This window comes from Anser cygnoides, chromosome 5, assembly GCF_040182565.1.
Source record: "Anser cygnoides isolate HZ-2024a breed goose chromosome 5, Taihu_goose_T2T_genome, whole genome shotgun sequence".
Classification (NCBI taxonomy): Eukaryota; Metazoa; Chordata; class Aves; order Anseriformes; family Anatidae; genus Anser; species Anser cygnoides.
In genome coordinates this window covers 14,076,772-14,100,486 of record NC_089877.1, presented here as the reverse complement: position 1 = coordinate 14,100,486, position 23,715 = coordinate 14,076,772, and the positions used below count along the sequence as shown (strand labels likewise).

The 23,715-nt window shown below is 55.0% G+C and overlaps 1 protein-coding gene across 2 annotated transcripts in view; it reads right to left on the bottom strand.

Annotated features, from left to right (window-relative positions):
• ALX4 (ALX homeobox 4) overlaps positions 1-20,392 on the bottom strand; it is a 32,729-nt gene extending 12,337 nt beyond the window's left edge. The window contains exons 1-2 of one of the 2 annotated variants that reach the window (XM_066997186.1): positions 20,281-20,392; positions 18,894-19,295 (exon numbers count right to left, since the gene is read on the bottom strand). In XM_066997186.1, the coding sequence (XP_066853287.1) occupies positions 18,894-19,293 (400 nt within the window). In that variant the 5' untranslated portion in view covers positions 19,294-19,295; positions 20,281-20,392. Of the gene's footprint in view, positions 1-15,443; positions 16,260-18,893; positions 19,296-20,280 lie in introns of those variants that run through there. The other variant, XM_048080013.2, reaches the window with a different exon arrangement.
• Between the last annotated feature and the right edge of the window lie 3,323 nt (positions 20,393-23,715).

Genomic DNA, 23,715 nt, shown 5'->3' with positions numbered 1-23,715 from the left:
CCGTGACTCCTGCAAGCCGAGGCCGATCCCGTGCTGGCAGCCCTGTGCCTTGCGAGGATTCACGAGAGCTGCGTGGCCAGCACGAGGCCCGCGGGCACAGGGCTGCTTCCCGCTGTGCTGCCTCGGCAGCCTCTTGTTCCGTGCCTAAATACCAGCGCTGAAGCTTTCCCTAGGTATGGCTTGGACAGTGTTTGCTGCAGTTCTTACCAAGGAGGACTTGTGCCACCAGTCCTGCCGGCACACCTCCAGGACCTGGCCAGCCGCGGTAACCCTACCCAGCCCTTGGATCGTGCTTGAACACATGCTGAAGCTATTACGCTTTTCCCCCGAGTTGTCTGTTGCAGCCTTCTGCCTCCTGTCTGTCATTGCAGCCTAGAAGGCAGCGCAGGGCTATCATTTGAAAAATACATAATAAAAAATCCACATTTTGGGTTACATAGGATAAAAAAGGAGCGGCTGGATTTTAGACATAAGGAGGAATGAATCTTTAGGTTTATTCCCCCTCAGGGACTGAGCACTCTTGTGGTCTGCAGATAGAAAGAAGAGTTAAAGCTGGAGAGAAGACCCAGGACTTTGTAGCTGACTCTGGCATTGCTGATTTTATTAGCAATGATCAGATAATTAATCAAACCTTCTTGCTTGGGCCCAGGCATAACACTGAGCATCATTCAGCTCTTCAGTGCAAGAGGTGTAAGGCTATGTAAGAAACCATTGTTCTGGCAGCTGCAGCCAGCCTTGCTGCTCAGTGGAAACTGCTTGGAGCATCTCCATTTTCCCCTCTGGATGAGGATGAACACAGATCCTTGTGACCAGCCTGCCTGCAGTTCCCTCGAGCTTGCCCGAAACAGAGGTGATCCCTGTATGCGAGTCCATTTATCTCCCTGCCCAGGAGCTCATTTGGTTGATCCTGCAGAACCTGACGGGAGGCTGGAACGTACTCTGGCAGCTCTCCTGCTGGTGGCACAGCACGCGCTGGCTCCCATTGTGTCGAGGAGACCAACGGGTGAACACACACATGTGCACGGCCAACATCCATCCCCCCTGACCTGACCAAAGCTGCTGGAGCTGCTGCTCTGCTGCCTCCTGAGGCTCCACGGCTCGTGTGCATCATGACATGCTGCAGGAGGATAAAACCCGCAGATCCAAAGAGCTGTGAAACGCCTGGCCACCTCGGGGACATCGTGACAGAGACAGCAAATTGCCACAGCAAAGCCTGCTTGTAGAACGAAGGGTGGGAGAGAAGGCCGTCTCTTACTGCGATGCTCCTGACCGCAGAGCAGGAGTAACGCTAAGAGCAGAAAGACTTCTAACTCACCTCCTACTCCTGAAAGGCAGTTTTGGGACAGTGTTAAAGGCACCACACAGCTCAGATGGGTCCGCAGCCTTCTGGTGGCCGTACAGCCAGCAAGTGTCTTCAGCCCCAGGCTCTGTCTGCACCCTGCGTGCCTCAGGGATGCTTCCTTGGGAGAAAAAACTGCCTCAGCCCTGGCTGTGCTTGGGTCCCCTTGGCTGGCTGCCTGCCTGCTGCTGTGTAAATCGCTACGAGGACTTGGGGACAGACAGCTCGGTAAACATCAGTCCTCGCACTGCTGAGGAGTTTACATCTCGCCAGTCCTTGGGAACGTTTGCATGTGTTTGTGTGTGTTATTTGTTTGTGGAAGTTGCTGTTCCTTTTGCCTTTTTTTTTTTTTTTTTTTTTTTTATTTCCCCCTACAAACATCTGTTTTTGAGGGCGTGCATTGCTTTATTCCCTGATTAGCTGAATTCACACACCCTGTGGCGACTTGGGGAGAGCTCAGCATCAACTATAAATGCACCGTGCACTGCTCGCTCCCCTTTCATGCTATTTAAAGGACACTAACAAAACTGGCTTTTATATAAACAAATCAATTCTGCAAGCTCTGAATAGAAGTTGTGGCGAGAGCAAAAAGGCACAGTTTATGCCTCAAATCCTTCTTCATGTGGCACGCTCATCTGAACACCAGGAAAGAGCTGACCAGCAAATTCTGAAGGCACAAAAAATGTTTCTGCCGTAACTGCAGCTCACCTCCTGGCTACCAGAATACAGCAGGGGAAAAGAACAAGAGCAGGAAAACGCACAGCTGTCACCTCCGCCGCGAGCAAAAGAAGCTGCTGGGTTGTGTGCCACGGCTCCTCACCACTGAAGGTGAGCGGAGATTATTGCTTATGCCAAGTATTGTAGAGCTGGAGGTCTCGCCTCTCCCTGATGGACCCGTGAATTTCGTAGTGACCTGGTGCTCTCCTCTCTGACACCTGAAGGTCCTCAGCAGCTGCAGTGGTAACGCAGTGCCCTGGGGATGTGCTCTGCCGTGCCAGGACCAGCCACAGGATGGCTTTTCAAGCGGCAGCGGAGGGAGGTGACAGTCATCCCTGTGTGGCTCGGTGGAAACCAGACCCCAGTAGGTCCCACAGAGGTAACTCCATGCTTAGGATGGAGATGGTTTTCATTGTGCCAGGCCATGTGCAAAGTCCTGCCTGAAGGTCTCACAGCCAAAGTGGGTCAGCTATTGCATTTCAAAGCGTATTTTTAAATTTTTAAAACTCTTATTGCTCACTGTGGGCACATCACGAACGTCTGGGAAATAATCTGTGCATTTGTTCTACATCCTACTTGCATCTCCAACCAAAAACTGTGCGTGTGTACAAAAGCCACCTAGCCACTCTGAAGCAACGTATCACCAGTGCCTGCCTGCCCAGGAAGGTGGATGAGGCAGGCAAGAATCAGTAGGTGGACGGGAAGGACTTTCAGCTTGTTTTTGGCTCTGAATTTGATACCTTTTGAACAAGTGGTCTCCTCCTTCCAACGCAATCCTGTATCATCTCAGTCACAGCCTCACACATACACCTGCCAGTAGCTATTTATTGGGAATGCCCCATCCCTCTTCCTGCTTTATTTCAGTTGTAGGAGCATCCAGGGTTGTGCTTCCTTCAGAAAACCTGGATGCAGCAAGGTTGCTCCTCCCCTGCTTGGAAGTAACTCGGGCAGAGTTACATGAGGACAGTGCTTAGGGCAGACAAGACAAGGTTGTTTCCCTGCGTGTTGCCTTCCCTGTTACCGGCAGGGTAAGCGAGGCACCGCCAGCTGATCTGTGTGGTGGCAGGCACCAGGGAGCCGCCTGGTTCGGGGAGGGATGGGGACGGCTGCTGAGGGAGGCTGGGGAGGCACAGCCTCCCGAGGGAGCAGAGCCTGCCTCTTGGGTCTGGCTATGGCACGGTTTAAGGTGATTCGCCCCATCGGATGTGCCTGTGCCTGCCGGGACAGCGCTCACGCCATCGGCCACTCCGTCAGTCTGTGCCTCTGTGTCCTTCTGTCTCCCTGCTTCGTGAAAGTGACCCCGCAGCGGTGGCAGCCATGCACTGCTGAAGCTCAGCTGCCTCCCAGAGGTGGCCTCCAGTCGCCTGTTTGGTGCTGCTGTGACCGACACCAAGCAGCAGAGCACAGGGGCAGGAGGGAGGAGATGAGCTCCTCTCTGTCACGAGCTGAGCAAGAGCTGAGCTGCCTCTGCACCAGGGAGCCCCGGTTCAGGACGGACTCCAGGGGTTTTCAGGCACCCTCTGGAGAGGCTGCTCTTCCTCGTGCTCCCCTTTTGTGCCCCCGAGCACCCCGCTGGGGATGAGCTGAGGCCCCTGAGCCTGGGCAAGATGCTGGGACAGGACAGCCGTGGCTCCCCCTGAGCAAGGTGTGTCACAGGGGGACTCGGGTGTTGCTGCTTTCGCTTGGAAATTGGGAAGCAGGAGTGATGGGAAAGCTGAAATCAAAACAGAAAACACCCAGTGCTGGCTGAACCTCACCAAACCGCAGAAAGGGTTGAGCTTAGACCTTGGGCCAAAGTGTGGGCCAGGTTCTTTAGCAAAACAGTTCTGCTGTTCTTCAGCTTTATACAGCTGATTAGTAAAGAAAGGCGCAGACGAGGGAAGAAAAACATTCAGCCTTTACCAAGTGTGCCTGTTCTTGGAAGCACGGCCACGACTTATTTCCATTCTGACTGCACATCGCAAAACTCGGGGCCAGCCAGGTCTGGGAATTGCTAAAGTTGCTACGAGCACTAGGCTTTAGTAAGCACTCCAGGAAGAAATTAGGATTGTGGCTACCAAACCCACCGGTTCAGAGTCAGCGGGGCTGGGAGACGGGCGGGCATCTGCTCTGCTGGCAGAGAGGAACCGGGCAGCAAAATCACAACCTGAAGTGAAAAGCAGCGTAACCAGAATGGGAACTTGCTGACCGAGGATGAAGACAAAATAACAGCAAAGCTGGCAGCAGCAGGCTGGTCGCCTCCAGAGTGCTCCTCACCTGTTGCCAAACACCTCCTGTCTGGGGGCTCAGGGGATGGGGACAGTGCTGCAGGCACCCCCTGCAGGCTGGGGGTGGCCCCGCTAAAAAAGGAAATAAAGGAAAACCCAACGATGTCTGACCTGCCTGGAAACTCCTATTGCTCCTTACACAGTCTAAACAAATATTTAGTTAAATTACTCAGAAAGTCCCAGTCTTTTTATATGCATCCCAAAAGAGTGTCATAAAACATCTACGAAAAGGACTCCATTAACCTCTGCTGCCCGGCGCTAGAGGAACATATTTCAGCTCCGGTTGAAGTGAAGTTTAATAAACTCTTGGCCTCTGCAGGATCCCTCCAGCCGCTCCTCCCCTGCCCCAGCCTGGCGCCGGGCTCTCTGTGCCACATTGGCATTCACCACCGAGAGCTTCTGCCATGGCCGAGGCACATCGGCGGTGCTCCAACAGTGCAGTTTTGGGTTTTGGGGTAGAGGAGAGAAGGGGAAGGATGGTTGAAACTCTCCCCTGTTTCTCCTCTGCTTGCTTCACAGTTCAAGTGCAATGCTTTCTCATCCATATATATATATACACATATGTGTGTGCAGCTCTATAATCTCTTTGTAATGAAGCTTTGCCAGCTGATCAAGGAGTAGAAACAACACTGCATGACTTGGCCAATGGCTCCCAGGAGACTCTTGTGCAAAAGCCCAAGCACTTGGCTCGCAAACGAAAGGGATGAAAATGATTTACAGAAGCAGCAAGGCAAAGGTTTATTGATAATGAGGCACTCAGAGGAAATGGGATGAATGTGCCTGAGATTCCTTTGGTAAATGAATAATGAAATAGTATTTGCAGCCGGCAACTGACATTTTTCATTTTCAGTTGAGAATAGCAAGACGCAGGGCAAATGACAGTTATTAAGGAAAAAAATCCATTAGGTAATGCTGAACAAGGAAAGCCTCAACAAAAGTGTGCTCTCACTTGTGAAAGGGGAGCCGCCAATTGCTCAAAGGGTAAACTGCTCATGTCAAGGCATTCGGAGCACTGCGTGCCCCAGGCCCTGAGAGGGGGGATTTCATTTCACTTGGGGACTACTTCATGTCTTTAATTGTCACCAGGAAAAAGAAAAAAAAAGAAAGAAATAGGTTTGCATGAGCCAAGAGAATTGTTGGGCAGGGGACAGCTTTTGTCTGGGGCTGGTAAAAGCAAGCAAATCAGAGCAGAAGCTCTGCTCCACCCAGTGAACAGCTCTGTGTTTTCTCCTCATTGTGCAGCATGCGGTGGCAATTCTTATCTACTGCACGGCACCCACACCCTGCCCAGCAGTGCCACAGAACCACAGAAAGGCCGAATTTGCAGTGTATTTAGGTGTGAAAATCAAAGCTACCACTACCGAGCGAGTGAAAGCCACGGCTCCTTCAAGCTTGTTCTTGGACTGTTTTTCAGAGGAAAGGCAGGAAGCACATTTCCTACCCAAAACCCAGCTCCACTACGAGTTTGACACTCACTACACAGCGCTGCGCACCAGAACTTTTGAAAAAAGACATTGTAGGATTTTTCTGGCAGAGAGAAAACAAAAATGTGCTTAGTTTTAGCTACGTTCTTGGAAACAGCTTAATTGGTTCAGATGAACTTAAAAACAAAAACAACAACAAAACAACAACTACTCTACTGCTATTATAAAAACAGCCACAGGCAAACAACAGCTATGGGAGTTTTTTAGCCCAAATTGTGAAGTTTTGATTAAGTTAGAAACAACTGGAGGCAGGATTTTGGTAGGAAGTGTCAGACAGTAGACACAAACAAGAGTGACTCTGGTAACACACTTCTGAATGGAGAACAAAAAGTCATGAATCTCAAAAACAGTGAAACTCCTGGAGCACCGCTAATTCTCAGCAGAAGCGGGTGATTACGTGAAAGACGATGACCATGAAAATCAGCCTAAATTAAAAACTGTACTCACATCAGCGGTGCTCGTGCCCACTTTTGTGTTTGTTTCCAGTTAACATTCCAGGGTAGGATCATACTGACATGAGTGACTGCAAATGTCAAGTAAACATTAGCAAATATTTACAGAAATTGTTTTTAGGAACTCGTGAAAAGGAGAACTTGCCCCAGAAACCTATTTCTGCCAGCGATGCTCACACAGTCAGGGACAGGAAGGACTCCATGTGTCCACCACGTACCTACCTTCAGCTCAGCAGGGCAGATCACCTTTTGGCTTCCTGACCCTTGAACACATCGACATGCACGTGCAAAGAGTTGACCAAAGATCACTCACAAGCACCATCCCGAGCGCAGCCCTACCTACTGGGTGGACTGGGATTGTCTCAGTTTGCAGCATCTGAGGACTCGTGGCATTGGCCATGGGGAACAGGACCAACTGGCCTCTGCTTCCCAGAGCGTCCTCGGCTCTCCGGCTGGGCGAGGAGCTGACGTCTGCAAGGAGAGCTGCTGGGGCTGCAGCGGGTTGCTTTCTCCTTCCCTCTCATCTCAAACCCAGCTTCCCACGCAATGTCTTCTCGGGTATCTGACCGGACATTTTCACCGTAATTTTGCAGCATTCATAAGCGGCAAGCATGCTTGTGCAGGAATGTGTGATTGCTGCAGCTCCTGATTTTGTTCATAAGCCTCGCAGGAGAAGATACACGGTCAGACACAAATAGTGGTTCTCCAAACTACAAAATTCCTGCAGTGACTACACTTACAAGGCTGCAGATTGCAACAAGCTAGGGCTTTAGAGCCAAGGCTTTAGTGGAAATGGTAGAAACCCTCTATCCCAAAGAAGGGTTCAGCGAGCCCCTTTGCTGGGCCTGCCAGTACCCAGGGGCTTTTCTGGGTCTGGAGACATGTGGGCAGTGCCAGCTCACGTCCTCTCTTTTCCAAAGTGGAGATGCAGCTTTCTGAATCGGCTTACGTCAAACCCCATGGGCACTTCCTACAACAGATGAAGCTGCGTCTTATAAACAGGGATCGTACAAGTGCTGTGAAGTACTATTCGCTCAGACTGCGGGACACACCGAAATAAATAACCCTCCCCTGTAATAACTCCCATGTAAAATAACTACCAGCTGAGAGAGACGATGTGCATGAGTGTAATTTGTCAAGAACACGATCTGAGCTAAACTGAAAAGAAAACCTTGGTGCTCCATCATCCCTCATCAGTAAAGGGGCTAGGATGTTCGGGTACTATGGCAGGAAGCTCTACAGATGATCACCAGCTGGAGACATTGGGGAGCCAGCGTCTTTTCTACTTATTTAATGGCTCTTGCTCCCAGGAGACAGCTGTGCCAGCAGAACAGCGGCTGTGGAGCAGGGCTGATGCCCAGGGAAGGGGTGGCCTGGCACAGATGCACGGAGATGAAGAGCATCAGAGCAATCAGTTTAACTATTTATGTACTTGTGCCACATTTTCCCGATGAGCCATTTTCATAGGGTCATTTTCAGATGCCGTGAGATGCTGTTGTGGGCCTTTAGCTGCAGCTTCCTTTCCTCTGGAGCCCCTGAGAGGGAGATCTCAGCAAAGCTTTTGGTCATAGCGAAATCTGTGAGTTGAACTCGGCCGTTCCCTGTATTCCCCAAGCAGGGAAATGATTCCTGTCAGACAACATTCATGGTTGAGTTCTCACTGTCAGGGCCCCTCCGGTCCCTCATCCTGGGCCAGGAGCCCGCTCGCCTCTCACGCATTGGTGTGTGTGCGTGGTCACTGCGACGCACTGTGCCTTATCTGCCTTGGGCTCCTCGTCCTTCCATCTCCACAGGATGTGGGATCAGCCAGGTTTCCACATGTGACCCTACCTCAGAGAACACGCATTTTGCCCCAGGCTGCACTCGCAGTTGTTTTTCTCGAGAAAAGCCTGACCCATTTCTGTGTGGAGACTTACAGAGTCCCGATAGACCAGACTGGTGCGTAACAAATGGCCTGAGTTCAGGAACTGCTCTCAGGAACATGCTATGGCTCCTGCCTGATGCCTCAAGAGGAGAGCTGGAGTCAGACTGTGCTTTCCCCTCGTACGTTTCTGAAAGTTGCTAAAATCAACAGAATAGACCAAGGGCTGGGTTAGCCCCGGTCCTTTTGTCATTCTCCTGTGAAGTATCTGGGGGTGGTTCAGCAACCCACTCCCAAGACGCAAGATGCACTGAGGTCTCTCAGGTGCTGACGTGGGGCCAGGAGGTACCGAAAGCTTTCGGAGCAGCACCAGGAGACCAGATGGTATAAAAACGGACATCTACACCAGCACGAGACACTTGCAGATGGCTCAGCACCTCCTCCCAGCACCAGCCAAGCTTTCCCTGCTCTGCCAGCTGGAGAATGCTGGGCAGCTCCTATTGCATTTATTACCATCTGAGAAACCTGCCGAAATACTTTGGCCTCAAAGCCTTTGCCATGCTGCATGTTCCTTGTGTCTAAGCCCCCAAATATGGTGAAAAATTCATGCCTTAGAAGCTCAGTTGCTATCATAGCCTCTTGGTTCCTTTTTGGGTAAGATTCAGGTCATTTTTTAAAGAAATCCATAGCTACCAACAAATATTGTCTGGCACAGTCCATCTAAGGCAAAGGCCCAACAACATCAACAGCAATGAATGGCAGTAAGGTCCCCAGGAGACAGTGCTCAGTAGGGTTTCTCCCCATCTTTAGGGACCCACTTTTGAAATGTAGCCCATGCAAGAAATGCATCACATTTCCTGTAGTAATTTTCCATTCTCCTTCTGCATTTTCCTCAAAACCAGTTCTCTCTTGCCCTGACTAAGAAAGAACGCAACCTCAAGATGCCCAATGGTTTTGACATCATAGAAAAACCTCAGAACCTCATATTTTTTAGTATTTCTGGTATAAAGAACTCCCATGAACACTCATCACCCATTGTTTTATTTCCCCATCTCCTATACAATATTTTGTCTTTAAATTCCACGCTTTGCCACCATGACCAGAGAGCTTTTCCCCTGCTACTCTGAAGGGAATCTACACTCCAAAGCAGACATTTGCCAAATGAGTCATCTTTCCATCATGCCCTGTTTTGAGACCAGGAGACTTTCTGAGGGATGCTTTTAGCTACTTGAACCCTGCTCTTGTACATATGCATCTACTGGCTGAGGCAGAAGCATTTTCATTTCTGCAGACTGTGAAAGAAAGGAGAAAATAAGGATGCTGCACGTTTGCATGCAATGCCAGGACCACCAGCTTACCTCCTCACTAAACAGCTGGGTGAAAGTATTTAGGGACTGAATGGCTACAGGATCACATATATACCATATATACATCACTAGCAAGTTTTGCAGCATCAAGTCAGCCTGTGGTCAAGTTCCCTTTGGTTTCGTGTCAGCACCGTGCCTGTTCCCAGCTGTGTGCAGCAGAAACTGCCTCAGCTCTGAGGCCACCCAGCCACCCTCCTCCGGCAGCTTTCCCCTCTCACAAGGAGCACCTTGCAAGCCCCTGGCAGCAGGGTTGGTGCCACGAGGGCTGTGAAGGCTGGGAGACCAGCTGGCTGCTCTCTTTCCTCACACTGGGGACTTCCCCAGGAAGGTTCACCACGTGCAGGGATGTTCTCAGCTGTAACGGAGGGACGGCCACACAACTCCTGCTCTGTTCGCCTCTTGAGTGTACACAGGCGGTGGGAGACCCATGCGATAGTTTGCTATGGACTTGTCCTAACATGAAAGCCATTTTCACCTCCAAATATCCACGGTGGAAACCAAAATGAACCTAGTGCAGCACATCCCAGATATTATCTATTAATGGCAAGGCACAAGCATCCTTTGATTAGCATAATTTCCCATATTACACAGCACAGCCTTTCTTCTAACCAGGACAAGAAACGAGGTCCAAGAGCTGGCTGCAAGCTCAAAGAGACAGCTCAGGGGCCTGCCCACGGAGGGAAGCACTGCAAACATTGCCCAAACCTTCTTCTTTCACATGAGCCACATCTGTAAAGGTTGAAAGGCCCTGGTGCTCACTGACCAGGCACCAGCCTCAGCAATCTGCACACAAAGCATTGCTGAGATCGCTCCTGATCCCAGAGGCTCAGTCTCCTTCTGGCATTTCTCCTCCATGAGGCCGTTTTCCCCAGTGGCTGCCTTCCCTCTCACCCTGCTCTGGTTTGGGTTCCCCTGTTGTCTACGTCTACTTTCAATTAATGACTGCAAAACCTTGACGAGCACCTGCGATGCCTGTACATTGCACGGACATGCAGTGACCTCTCTCTTGCTACCGCACCTTGGATCCCTCCCTCTGAAGTGACCGCTGCCAAATGGAGGCGAGTGGGATGTTCAACCAAGAGCACCACTTTTTGCCAGCAAGGTCAAGGAAACGAGGATTTTCCCCAGAATCAGCCACACAAGTACCCTTCCCAAAAGCAAGTTATCTAAAGGCTACGGAGAGGAGAGGATTGCTCTGAACACCAACTTAATGTCTCGCCCTGGGCACCACAAAGCCTTGCTGCAGCCCTGACTTAAAACCAGCACCGCCCTGCTCACCATGTGCAGCTCCAAACAGCCTGGCTTCCTGAGCTGAGTTTGGGCCTTTCAGCAGGTCTGTACGAGGCTCTGTCCTGACTAGCCGTATATTTATGGCAAACTTGTCTGTGGATATCTCCCCTCCCCACCAGAGCCACTCTTAGCCCAGCCGCGGTACTCGCGTTTGATGTTGTAGCCAATCCCCCATTGCTCTCTACCCTGCAAAAGCTCCTTTTTCTAACAGCTTGAAGTGGTATGAGCTGCGTGAAAATACTGTTCTCTCTAGCACAGAACTCTGTAAGACATAAAGCAACCAGCTTCCCTCTCTTCCAGTAGCAGCTTTCTGACTCCCGCTGAAGGGCTGAAACGCAGTATTTAAGCTCCGCCATAAATCCCACAGCTTCATGGAGTGTTTCTGGCCTCCTCTTACTCCGCAATCTGCCTAAACGTCTAGCAATTGGTCCATCGGCTATTTATCTTGGAAGTCCTTGCTGGCATCTGGAGACGTGAGGAACACAAAATGTCTGCAGGTCCTCTGCCAATTTAGGTGGGTCTCTTCTTCCTCTTGCCTCCTAGCATTTGGCTGTGTCCTGTCTAGCTCAGACTGATATCTGGCTCCAATCTGCTTACGAAGGTTCAGACCAAATCTTGATAAGCCAGGTTATGTCTATAACAGAGTGCTTCTCAGCTCTCAGGTATGGGTCCTTGCCACAGCTGTGCTCCTGACTGCCCCAGGCTGAGGTCTGGGCATGCACCATCCCAGGGGAGGCTGGAGCAGAACCACGCGGTGCTCTGGAAGGTCTCGTGGCCTCCTGACCCAGACATCAGCACCACAGCCTGGGCCACGGCACATCCCCCTGCCCCAGGGTTTCGCCTCAGCCTCTCCTCGTGGACAAGAGCCACAGAGCTGCACTCCACCTGGCTCCTCTTCCCTGTGGGAATGGACGTGTGTTGGCCTCCCTGGGGGTCCTTTCTCAAGCATCATTGCTGGGGCTGGAAAAAAATGATGCTTGCCTGTGTTACAGAGCACACGTGCTGCAAACAGACAGTCCTATGTGTGACCAAGTCCTACATGACTGCCCCGACAGCCTTGGACCAACTCCACACCCAGCAGGCTGGTACCCCGGTGATCCTTTGGTTTGCTTTTGGAGATGGTTTTCTATTCTTTCAGAAACCCTTGTTGTGGCTCAGGCATCCTATTAAGTTTCAGGCTGAACAACACCTTCCTGTTTCCCCTGATTTGTGTCAACATCTTCTGTCCTGAGGTTCCCAGCACCTCACAGACCCCTCAGATCCCTCTGGACACCATCCTTGCAGAGAGCCATTTCCAGGTTGTTTCTGACTACTTCTGGGGAAAGTCCTGGTATTGCCCTTCACTTACTGAAGCGTACAACTTTGCTTTGTTTGGTTTTCATTCTTGGGTGAATTCCTTTCACTTTCTAGTGCTTCTGAGGAGCTTAGCTGTCTGTAAGCACCGTTGTTATCTGATCCTTCTCGCACCAAAAGAATACGCAGTTCCCTGCTTCCCTCTTTGGAAACTGAACCCTACCCTTGACACCAGCATGAATGCTCCTGACCAAAGCAGACATTTATCTGAGGTCCCAAGGAGGCATTTTCCACTGCAGGGAGGAACTGGTGAGGTACTTCTTTAACGCAGTGGTGTTTGCACACAAAGCCCTATCTATCTCCCTGAACACAATAGCAATCGACAGCAAGACATTTCTAGACTTGATATTACAAGTTTCTTTTATTTTCCCCGGGCAGATGCCTGCCCAAATTGTTTGTTCTGTCTCTTCCTCAGGTTCCTCATTTCCCATTGAATAGCTCCTCTGACTGGCCTTGACTTGCTATTGACTTCCCCTATTTGTTTCTGCAGTGGTTTTGGTTACGATTCCTCTGCCCCACATGCACACATATATCTCACCACCAAACCCGTGTGGAAGATTTGCACTGAGCTTCTTGTTAAATGCTTGTGCCTTCTTATCTCAGGGCCTGTGCAGCCCTGCCAGTGGCTCGTGCCTCACGTGGTGGCTCCTATCGCTTCGTCTGTCTCTCCCTCCCTCAGCCACTTCCTTGCTTTTCAGACTTCTACTGAAAAAGGCAGTTGCTATCTTTAAACAAGCACTAAGATTTCATGCTACCTCAGCATACAGTACGCTTATCAGTGACTGAAACAGGTTACCTTTCAGGCTGCATCACCTGCTAGAGAACTCACTTGCCTCACAGCTAATGAATAATAAAGAATATGCTTAGAAACAGTACTGATTCAACCAGCTGTTTCCAGCAAGCAGATGAACTGCAACAGGGTAAAGCCTCAAATCACACCTTCTCAAAACAAACAAACAAACAAACACATAAATAACTATCAGATTCTGTAGACATTTAACTGCTGAGTGAGGTGATGCAATGGTCTTTGATCAGTGCGGATAAGGGTAGAGCATAGCTCGTGACATATCAGCTTGTCATGGCTAAATCCTGCCGGGACCTGAGGACTGCAGCTACGACATGTTGAATCACGGCTATTCCCGGTGGAGAGATGAAGAATGCAATGCTGGCGGATTCGTATCATCCATAAAATCGGTTACAGACCACCTTCCATAACAGTGCTAAGCCTGCCACTGCTCATCACTCCCCTGAGTTTTCTCAGGTCCTGCTCCCCTGCCTCCTCTCTTCCGTCTCTGGTCCTTTCTCCCTCCATCCTCCTCTACTCCCCACTGAGACTTCTCTCTTCGATAGAAAAATGTCCCTAGAAGTATTGTGCTGATTCAAACTTGTGGCTGCTTATGTGACAGTCAAAATATGAGGATTGTGTGTGAGCATGAATAAAAACACAGCCGAGCAGAATCAGCAGCGTGTATAATAACATTGATTCATCCAAACTTACGCAGAAAATAAAGTGGAGGTCATTTATTTAATGTACGTAAGTAGCCTTCCTCCTTTACTTAAGAACTTTCATTTACAAGTTAGGGCAGCTGAGAGACATGTAACTGTTGGAAATTACTCTAACGCTTTATTCATGTGAAACGTTCCCATCCATCTCTTAGTAAATGATTCTCACATCACAGGGGTCCTGTATTAGCTGGGTTACTGCTCGGGCTTCTCCTAATCCAGAACTATTTCTTTTTTCTTTCTGAAAATGTATCGATACGAATATATAGGACCTCTGCTTTCCAAACTGGTTAATGGTTAAGACAGGATTTTTTTTTTTTCCCAAATGTGTAGGAGGAATACCTTAGAAACACATGACTTTTGGGGCAGCGATTTCTCAGCCTTTTCTGAAAAGCAACGACGAGACCAACCCATCTCTTGTTTTGACCGGCACGGGTTGCCCAAGGTGATGGAGCTGCTTTTGAAAGGTGAGCCCATTAATGTGGGCTGGCACGTTAAGCCTATGTTCTGCACCGAGATGTGAGCATACGAGGACGCACCGATTTCTACAGCTTCTTGCCCCGAACGAGGGCCTGGCCGTATGGAATCGGTGCCTCAGCCCCCTCCAAACCCGAGCTGGGGCCCTCTGCTCGGGGACCTTTCCCACCGACCCCACCAGCGGCTGCTGGGGGCCTCCTGCTGCCGCAGGCCCGGGGACGATCGCACTGGTGCCGCTGCGTGGCGACAGCTTGCCCTTGCACAAGCCGCTGGAGGCTCCGAGTCTCAGTTTTTCCAGCTGCGAAATGGGACGAAAAGCCTCTTGCTGCCACGGGGCGCATCGCGCCTCGTACCCGAGAATTGCTACAGCTGCCCCAACGCCCTGAACAGGCTCCAGGGCGAAAAGCGGCTAAAGAGCAGGAACTGGTGCCACCGAAGGGACGGGGACGTGGCTGGAGATGTCCTTCAGCGGCAGACCTTGGCTCCGAGCCTCCCAGACACCACCTCCCTCTTACAAGGGAAACTCATCATGACTTTGGATGCAGGGCTTGGAAAGGGAATAAATCTTCAAGATCTGAGGGATTGAAGTCTGCACATTAGCTCCCCTTAAACCCTGAGTGCATTTAACATGGGAGGTTGGAAACCACAGCCAAAGAAATCTCTTTTGATTCACAACTTGTTTTGAGCAGTCACCCATAAAGCAGCCAGTGAATCACTCCCGCCGGTTAGTCATGCAACCACACTGGATGTACACTCAAAGGGAGCACAAAATAAACAGCCTGCAGCTCCAGATAACACACACACAGCTCATTTGCGCTATCTGGCATCAGCATATATTGTTAATAGCACTCCTACATCAAACCCTTAGGAAAAGGCGCACTCAGTAAGCATCTCCAAATCTCTCTCCCCATCGGTATTTTCCCCGTCTGCTTCGCGCCGCGTTGCTTTCAAAACAATTCGGACTAGTAAAAGTTTAAGAATTTTTTTTTCCCTCTTGTCCCTGCACCCTTCTCGTTGCCGGTAACGTCCTGCCGGAGCCGCGGCGTGCGATGCAGGGCTCCGGCGGAGTTAATCCCAGCCGGCAGCGGGCAAGTGGCAAATAAACAGCTCTAGTGCGAAAAGAGATCGTCGGCGAGGAGCGAGCGGCGCAAGCACAGGGGGAGGGAGGCTCCCGGTCCTTTGACACATGAGTGTTATAAACAGCTCGGGTCGGGAATCCTATAAAAGTCTCCAGCCAGCTCTACCGTCCGAGCCAAGGGAAGGGCAGGACATCTTTGGGAAGAGCCGCGAGCGAGTCCTCCTGCGCAGGCAGGGCAGCGAGCGGGAGCCCTACCTTGGCGTCCTGCTCCCGAGGAAATCCCGCAGCTCTCCGCGGAGGAGATCCCGCACCTCCGAGCGCCGGGGCGAACAGAGCCCGAGCCAAACTCCTGGCGAGAGCTCCCTCCCCTCCCTGGGAGGGTGCCGGCGCCCTTGAATGGCAGATCTGGTGGCCCTATTGAGGGAAGGAGCGGCCGACTGCCGGCGCGGCGTCAGCGGTGCGGGGCACGGGCTGCCGAGGCGGCCCCGCTCCCCTCCAGCTCGCCCCCAGCCCTCGCCCCTTAACCCCCGGGGGGGTCGGGTCGGGTCCCGTCCCGTGCCGTGCCGTGCCTTGCCGTGCCCCCTTCCCCGGAGGCTCGCCTTTATACCTGCCCGCTGCTCCCCGCGGGGATGGGGGCAGCACCTCCCCACCCCTTCCCCGGCCCCCCCGGGCCGACGGCACCCGCTCTTTCCCCTCCCGCCTCCCTTCGTCGGCGGGGAAGGAGCCCGGCAGGGAGCCGGCAGCCCACGGCGGAGCTGCGGGATCCCCCCACCCCAAAATCCCTCCGAGCCGCCCCGTCCCCCCCGCACCGGGGCGGGTGGATGCCCGGTGGGGAGGGTCGCAGCACTGCCGGAGCCCGGGGCGGGGGCTCGGCATCGGCCCTGCCTGGGACCGAGCCCTCCACCCGCCCCCCGGCGCAGGACGAGCTCCGAAAACCCCAAAGGGCTCCGAAAACCGGCGGGGGCCCTGCGAGCCCCAGCCCCGGCAGCCAGCGGTGTCCCCCGGGAGGCGGGGGGGCCGCCAGCAGGCTCGTCCTGCCGCGCCTGCAGTTTACATTACATTAGGGGGAGGAGGAGGAGGAAGAGAAATGCGTTAAAAGTGTCATTAAAAAAAAAAAAAAAAAAGAAAAAAAAAAGAAAAAAAAATCCAGCAGCGAACCTCCGATTCCTACGGCCGTCGCTTTCCGCGCTTGTGCTAATAGCGCGCTTCAGCCTGCGCTGTTTGTTTGCTCTCTGAGTAAAAGACACGGTCGTTATTTGCATAACACGGCTCTTAGAGAATTCCCTCCGCAAGAAAAAGCCCCTTTCCTTTCTCCTGTCTCCCTCGAGCAAACATCCCCAGCGCATTCGCCATCACCCCCAAGCTCTCCCCCTTTCCTAAGCCAAGAGATATAACCTGTTCCGAGGGGGGGTATTTAAGATTTCGGCTTTAATTGCGGGACGGGCCGTGGCCCGCTGGTTCGAGGCAGGACGAAGGGAGCCGAGCTGGCAGCGGGACCCCTCGGGAGCCCCCCGGGGGGCTGCGGGGAGCCAGCCCCCGAGCCGGGGCCGCCGCAGCCGGGCCGGGAGCGCCTCGGCGAGTGCCGCTGGTTTCCGCCGGGTATTTACGAGCGCAGCTCTCCCCTGCCTGTATTTACCCGTACGGTGCAATGGAAGGGGTCTAGGAATAGAAGCCGGGAGCAATAGATGGCAGGCATGGGCTTTTTATAACTCGCAACGACTTGTTTATTGAAGAGTTAAAATTAAAAACCAAAAACCCCTCCGGCCGGCTGCGGAGACCCGCACGGGCAAGGCGCCCCCAGCAAAAAGGGGCGCAGCAAGGAAGCGGGCTGCAGGGGCACAGCCCTGCGGGAGAGGCTTCGCCGTGCTCGCCCTCGTGTGTCTCTCTTTTTTTTTATTATTATTATTTTATTTTTTGGTGCGTAGGATTTAAATCGCAGGGTAAAACCGGGCGCAGCATCCCACCGCCCCGCGTCCTGGAGGGAGCCGGGGCAGCCGCCGGCCTCCCGAGCGAAACCGCCCCTCGTTTGTCCCGGTGGCGGGGGTCGGGGCTGCGGGGGTCGGGGCTGCGGGGGTCGGGGCTGCGGGGGTCGGGGCTGCGGGGGTCGGGGCTGCCGCTGCCCCCGGCTCAGCCGCCGCCCGGCCCCGGCTGCGAGGAGGCGGAGAGGCGCCTGCGGGTGTCCCCGCCGCAGCCACCCTGCGAAAGCCCAATGTGGCTGTTATTAGCGAGACTCCCTCTTTAATCGTTAGCCCTGATTATTATTATTGCTATTAATTATCCTCGCGGATCCATGTGGCTCTTATTAGAGCCCCAGCGGCCCTAGCCACATCACACGGGGCTCGCAACGTGCTCGGGCTCCGGGCCGGGCCATCGGCTGCCGACGCGGGGCTCCCACTCGAGGTCCAGCCCGGAGCCCCTCTTGGAAATAACCCGGGGGGGGACCCCGGCGGCGTTACGGCCGGGGATAAATTCGGGTGGCTCTACCCGGGGCTGTAATGTGTCATCGCGGGCTAAGCCGGGTTTTTCAACCTACGAAGACAAGAGAGCCGGTTAGCAGAGCGGGGACGGCACCGGGGCCTCCCCCCGCATCGCCCCGCAGCCCCCCAAGGCTCCGCGGGTGCGGGGGTCCTCGGCTGCGCGCAGGGGGAGCGATGGGTGGATGGGGATGGGGAGGGGGAAGGTCCCCCTGCCTGCTTCTGAGTCTAAAAGGGGGGAAAGGGAAGGTGCGAGGGAGAAAGAGAAAGTAAAGAGGGCAGTACGAGGAGCGGGGGGATACCCTAAAAGACGGCGAGAGACCGGGACGCGAGCGGTGAGATGGCCGGGCCTCTCCCGGCCCGTGTCCCTGGCCCTGTCCCTGCCCGGGGTCACGGCGGCCCCGGCAGCGCACTGAGCTCGGGCCGGAGCAGCCCCGATTTCCCCGCATCGTGGGGGAAAGGAAGAGACTTTGTTTCCGCTTTCCCTTCCAAAAAGTAAATAAATAATACACACACATATATATAATTGTTTTATCTTTTCGGTTTTTTTTTCCTTTTTTTTTTTTCCTTTCTCCTTCTTTTCTCCTTTTCTTTTTTTCCCCGAATCGCCCGGGTTTAGCAGAAGCCTCCCCACGCGCCTTGCTTTTTAACCGCCCGCCGGGGAAGGAGAGGAGAAGCGGCCCCGGCCGGCGCACACGGGAGCGTCTTAATTACCGCTAATGACCCGCCGAGAGGATGCGAGCGGGTTATCTGCAGCGGCCCGGCAGAAATCAATTAGGGGAGTGGCAATTAGGGGAGAAAGTGAGAGGCAGGGAAGCGAAGAGCCGGGGGACATTTCCCAGCACGGCTCCCGCTGGCACCGCGTCCCCTGGGCGAGCGTTTTGCGCGGAGCCGCGGCCCGCTCGTCCTTTCCCTTTCCGTCTCTCTCCCCTGTCGCTGCGGGTGCCCCCGGACCGCCGGCGCTCCCCGGGGCTGGGGATGCATCGGCTCGGCTCGGCAACGACGCTAAAATCACGGCGGAGCGGGACGAGGAGGGGGGGGGATCCGCCGCTTCCCCCGGGACCTGCGGGCTCCGGAGCGCGGCGCAGCCCCTGGAGCCGGGGGGGACCCCGGAGGAGGGAATTTGGGGGGCTGGGGGTGCCGGGCAGCCGCCGCCGGGGCCCTTTGCAGCACCGAGAGCCTCTCTGCGGGCTGGTCCCGGTGCTTGCCCCGCCGCCCGCCCGCCACTCACCGTAGCAGGGGACCTGCAGAGCTCCGTTGTGGCCGCTGCTCTCCTGCAGCTTGAGGTTGCTCTCCGGGGGGGTCTTGCAGGGGCCTCGCTGCATGTAGAGGTGCTGCTGCTGCTGCTGCTGCGGAGGGTATTTGTTAAAGGAGGCCGGAGCCCCGGCGGAGCTGGGAGCCTGCACGCTGCCATCCAGGGACTGACATTCCTGCTGGCTGTAGCGGCTCCGGCACTTAGCGCTGCTGTCACCAAAGCCTTGTCCTTTGCTGGCCAGGAAAGTAGGGCTGAACTTGTCACTTGCTTGAAATGCCCTAAAAGGCGAGGAGCCTTCTGTGCCCTGGGAGGCTGCGTTGTAGTAGGAATCCATGGCAGCCGGATCACAATAAGAAACACAAGTATCAGCATTCATTCCTAAAATTAAAAGGCCCGAGTGTCCTTAATGCGCTTGGAGGGGCACCAGGAACCTCTTTTTCCCTCTCCCTCTCGCATACACACACACACCCACAGCTGGGCCGGGGAGCTCTAAGAGGATTCAGATGTTCTTGAAAGCTGACCAGATCTCCAAGCCCCCTTAAGATCTCGCACAGTAAAAGGGGGCTTTTTCTTTCCCTCCCTCTCTCACACACACACTCACTTGCTCTCCGTCTCTCCCTCCAAACTATCTACAGCCTAAGGAGAGGCTTCTCAGGGCTTTCCCCCCCACACATAGAAAAAAAAAAAAAGAAAAAAAAAAGGAGAGAGAGAAAGACCTCTCCCCCAATTAATATGTAGATGATGACAGTGGAGGGGAGGGGGCCCGGGAAGGGGTGTGCGTGTATGTCTATGGGGGTGTGTGGAAGCAGACGGGGGTGGAGGTCATATCTTTTGCGTTAAAAAAAAAAAAAATAAAAATAAAAAACGATTAAAAACCAGAAAATCGGACACACGAGGTGCGCGCAGCGCGGGGATGAGCGCGGGGACGCGCGGGGAGCGGGGCCGTGCCCGTGCCCCCCCCGGGCCGCCCCCCGGGCCTCGGCCCGCAGCTGCGGGGACCCCCGGCTCCTTGCCCCCTCCTCAGTTCCCCAGGTGTAAACGGGGGGATCAAAGGCCGGGGGGCGGCAGGGAGGGATTTTAGCAGGGGCGCCGAGCACACGAAATCGGCCCCGGCTCCTGGGAGCGGCAGAGGTGAACTTGCAGAGGGACGGAGGCTGCGAGGAGCCCTTTTTGGTTTGAAGGGTCAATTGCGACCCAAAAGGGGCTTAAAAATAAATCAATACTCACCTTCCGTCGCCCCCCCCCCCCGTCCCGCCATTCAACCTGATTCCCCTCCTCCCCCGTTTAACTCCTGCTACCCCTTCCACTCACTCCTACCCTGCCTTCCTCCCATCCCCACATCTGGTTCCTATTGCTCGCTTACCTTGAAGTTCTCAGTAATAAAGATATTACGCAAACTACAACCGCAGTTCTTCGGTCAAACAACAAAAATTAAAAAAAAAAAAAAAGAACAAAAAAAAAAAAAAAAAAGAAAGAAAGAAAGAAAGAAAAAGAAAGGAAAAGAAAGGAAGAGAGGCAAGACGAGGGAAGAAGGCCCTTAACCCCTTGGGGAGCGCGGGCCGCGGCGGGGCCGGCTGCGGGCTGGGAGCGCTGGGCTCCCCCCGGCCGGGCCGTGTGTCCTCCCTTCTCCCCCCGGCTTCCTCCCCCCGGCGCGGAGCGGGGGGGAGCCTGGGGGCTTTCCTCTATTTGTATGGCTTTGGGGGCGCGGGGGGGAGCGGGATGCGGCCGGGGGGAGCGGGATGCGGCGGGGAGGGGGCGCGGAGCTTGGGGGGGGGGGGTCGTGGCCGCCCCCCCCCCCTTCCTCCCCGGGGGTTCGCAGCGGCCGGGGGCGCAGAAGGAGCCGCCGCGGCTTCGTCGGCTCGGCGCAGCGCGGATCTGCCTTAGCGCACTTCCCCGGCAAGAGCTGGGGCTCCCCCCGCGCCCCCCCGGTGCAGAAGGATTCCTAGCGTGGTCCCCGCTAAACCGGCCGGCGGTGGATCCATTTCCTAGGTTTCAAACCATTTGCAAGCCTCCCTCCGAGCAGTGCGGCACGCTGGGCTCCTTCAGGTTTCTGGTCCAAGAAAGCTTTCAGCGGATTTTCCTTCCTTACTCTCTTTATTACCTGCCTAATTCTTTCCTCGGTTTTTTTTTTTTTTTTTTTTTTTCGGTTTCTCCCTCTACCCCCCGGCTCCCCCCACCGCAGCCCCCTCTCGCTCACCCTCTCTCCCTCTCCACGACTTAATAAAAAGCAAACCGACTCAAGGCAGGCGAGCCTTTTCCTAAAATCCCCTCCTGGGCGGCCGCCGGGGAGCCCTCAACCAGCTCGCAGCCGGGGGAGCGGCCGGGGCTCTCCCCGGTACCCCGGTGCCCGGAGCCGCAGGGGCGCATCCCGGGCAAGTATTTGCCCCAGGGCCGGGGCCGCAGCCCCTCTCTTCCCCCCCAAAATCCGTGCCCACGACCGAAACGAGGCGAGGCTGCGGCGTTGCGCTCGGCCTCCCCGGCTTTCCGCTCGGCAAAACGACGCGAAAATAACGGCAACGAAACCAGACCGCGAGGCAGAGATTCCCCGACCGGGCAGGATTTTTTTTTTTCCCTTTTTCTTTTTTTTTTTTTTTCTTATTTTTTTTTTTTCCGGCGGCACCGCGGCTCGCCGAGGCGCTCCGGCTTGGCCGAGCCGGAGGAGGGCTGCGGGGTCTGCCGCGGCCCCTCCTTGCATTAAAAACTGCAACGAAAAGTCGATTAGTTCCCAACCGGGGCTAATCCGCGGCCCCGCGGAAAGGACCGCGATAAACCCCTCTCTCTAATGGCCAATTTGGGGCACTGGAAGCGAGAGGTTAAGTCGGGAATCGTTACCGAGGGAAAGGGTGCTCGCAAATACCTGGCCGTATGGCGGGGGGAGGGGGGGGGGCAATAACCGGGGAACCGCTTTCCCCGATGTTTTTCCTTTGCCGGGTTTGGGTTTCCCCTGAAGTCCTCTCGGCAGATTTGAGGGGGGCTCCCCCAGCCCCCGTTAGCCGGAGTGAACAGGAAAGCAAACGGGGAGCCTGCGCTCCCAGCTCCCCGCTCCCCGTCGGACGGGGCTGGGCGCTGCCGGGGGGTCCGGCCGCGGGGGTCCCGGTCCCGGGGAGCCCCCCCGGAGGGCAGGGAGGGCTCCCGGAGCCGGGGCCGGGCAGCATCCCCGCCCGCGGGAGCGAGCGTCGGCGGAGAGGGGGCAAAAAGGGACACGAAGCGCTCGAAACCCGATCTCACAATTTATTTATTTTTTCCTCCGTGTGACCCCAAATCTTCCCCGTCTCTACAACAAATGCGGCCGAAAGGTCTGCACTCTGCAGAAAGTGGCCGAGAAGTACGTGTTTGTAGGTGCTAAATCTGTACCCAGACCGTTTCCAGGTACAACCGCTGCCGGTTTGGGAAGGTGTCACCCCGAGGGTCCCTTGCTGCGCTGGGGAGCCCAGGGGAGAGCCGGCCCCGGGCTTAGGGCAGCAAATCGCTGCTGGGGGGGTCACCCGTGCCCTCAGGGTGTCCTCCCCCGGCGACACCCCGGGAGAAGCGGACAGCCCGTCGGGCTGGCAGCCGAGGGGCCGCTTGCTTTCCGCCGGGCATCGCTCCTGGGCGAGGGGCGGGCGGCGGCGGGTGGCTCCGGAGCCTCCTGAAGGAGCGGGTGGGGGGCAGAGAAGATACCCCGCTGTGGGCTCGTCCCAGCGGGGAGGGGGGCCGCAGGGAGTGGGGCATCTTTCACACCGCTCCCTCCCGGCTCTCGGGCAGAGCCTCGCTCCTGGAAGCTGTCCCCGGTTTGTTTTCTCACCGGCTTGGTTTGCGCGGTCACTCGTGGGCTCCTTTTGTACCGGGCCGAGGTCTGAAGGCGACCTATTTATAACAGCACTGCTGGGGGGGATTGGGGGGGGGGGGGAGAAGGGAAAAAAAGTATTTGTGTTAATCTCGTCCAAGATATTTATTTATTTTTTTCCTCCCCGGCAGGACCACGGCTGCATCTTTATTTCGGGAGCGGAGTTTGCCCAGCAACAGCCCCGCTGGTACCTTCTGGCTCCTGCCGCACCCCCGGGGCCGGGGCTTTGCTCTCCTGCCCTCCGCCTCTTACCTCGAAGCTATGTGTGTGCTCACACACATGCATATATATACATATATGCAATATATATACATACATACATATGCACACATGCATATATATACATATATGCAATACTGGTCATTATTAAAGCACGTTCCTCGTGTCACGAAGCAGCTCAGAGAGAAACGGAGCTGACCCACTCCTCTCCTTCCCAGGGGGAGCAAAGGAGGAGGCTCTGAGTCGGGCCAAGCTGGCCCCTGCCCCTCGTGTGCTGGCAGACCTCATCTCCTCCCTTCTCCGAAGGCCCTCTCTGCCTCCCAGCGCCATAAAGCTTGGTTATTTGTTTATTGGACTTTTTTTTTCCCACTTCTACTTAATTTTTTTTTTTTCTTTTCCAGGACGCGTCGCGCTCGCTGCAAGCCGCCGGGGGCGTTCCTCCACCCGCGGGCCGCCGCGGCCGCCGCGCGTCCCCTCCTGTCGCCTCCGTCGTCCCCAGAAAAACACGGGACCGAAAATCGGGGAGTTTGGCACCAGATTCCCGGGGGCCCCCCCCGATGACGCCATCGGGCGGCAGCCAATAGGAAAGCCGAGCGGGGGCGGCCCCCGGAGCCCCCCGCTCTGCGCCCCGCCGGGCTGCGGGCAGGGGGCTCCGGGCAGCCGGGGAGGGGGGGGCTCGGGGCCGTCGCCTCCCCGGGCCCCTTCCCCGGGCTCGGGGGGCCGCTGGGGGCCGGGGGGAAGCCCCCCGGGGCG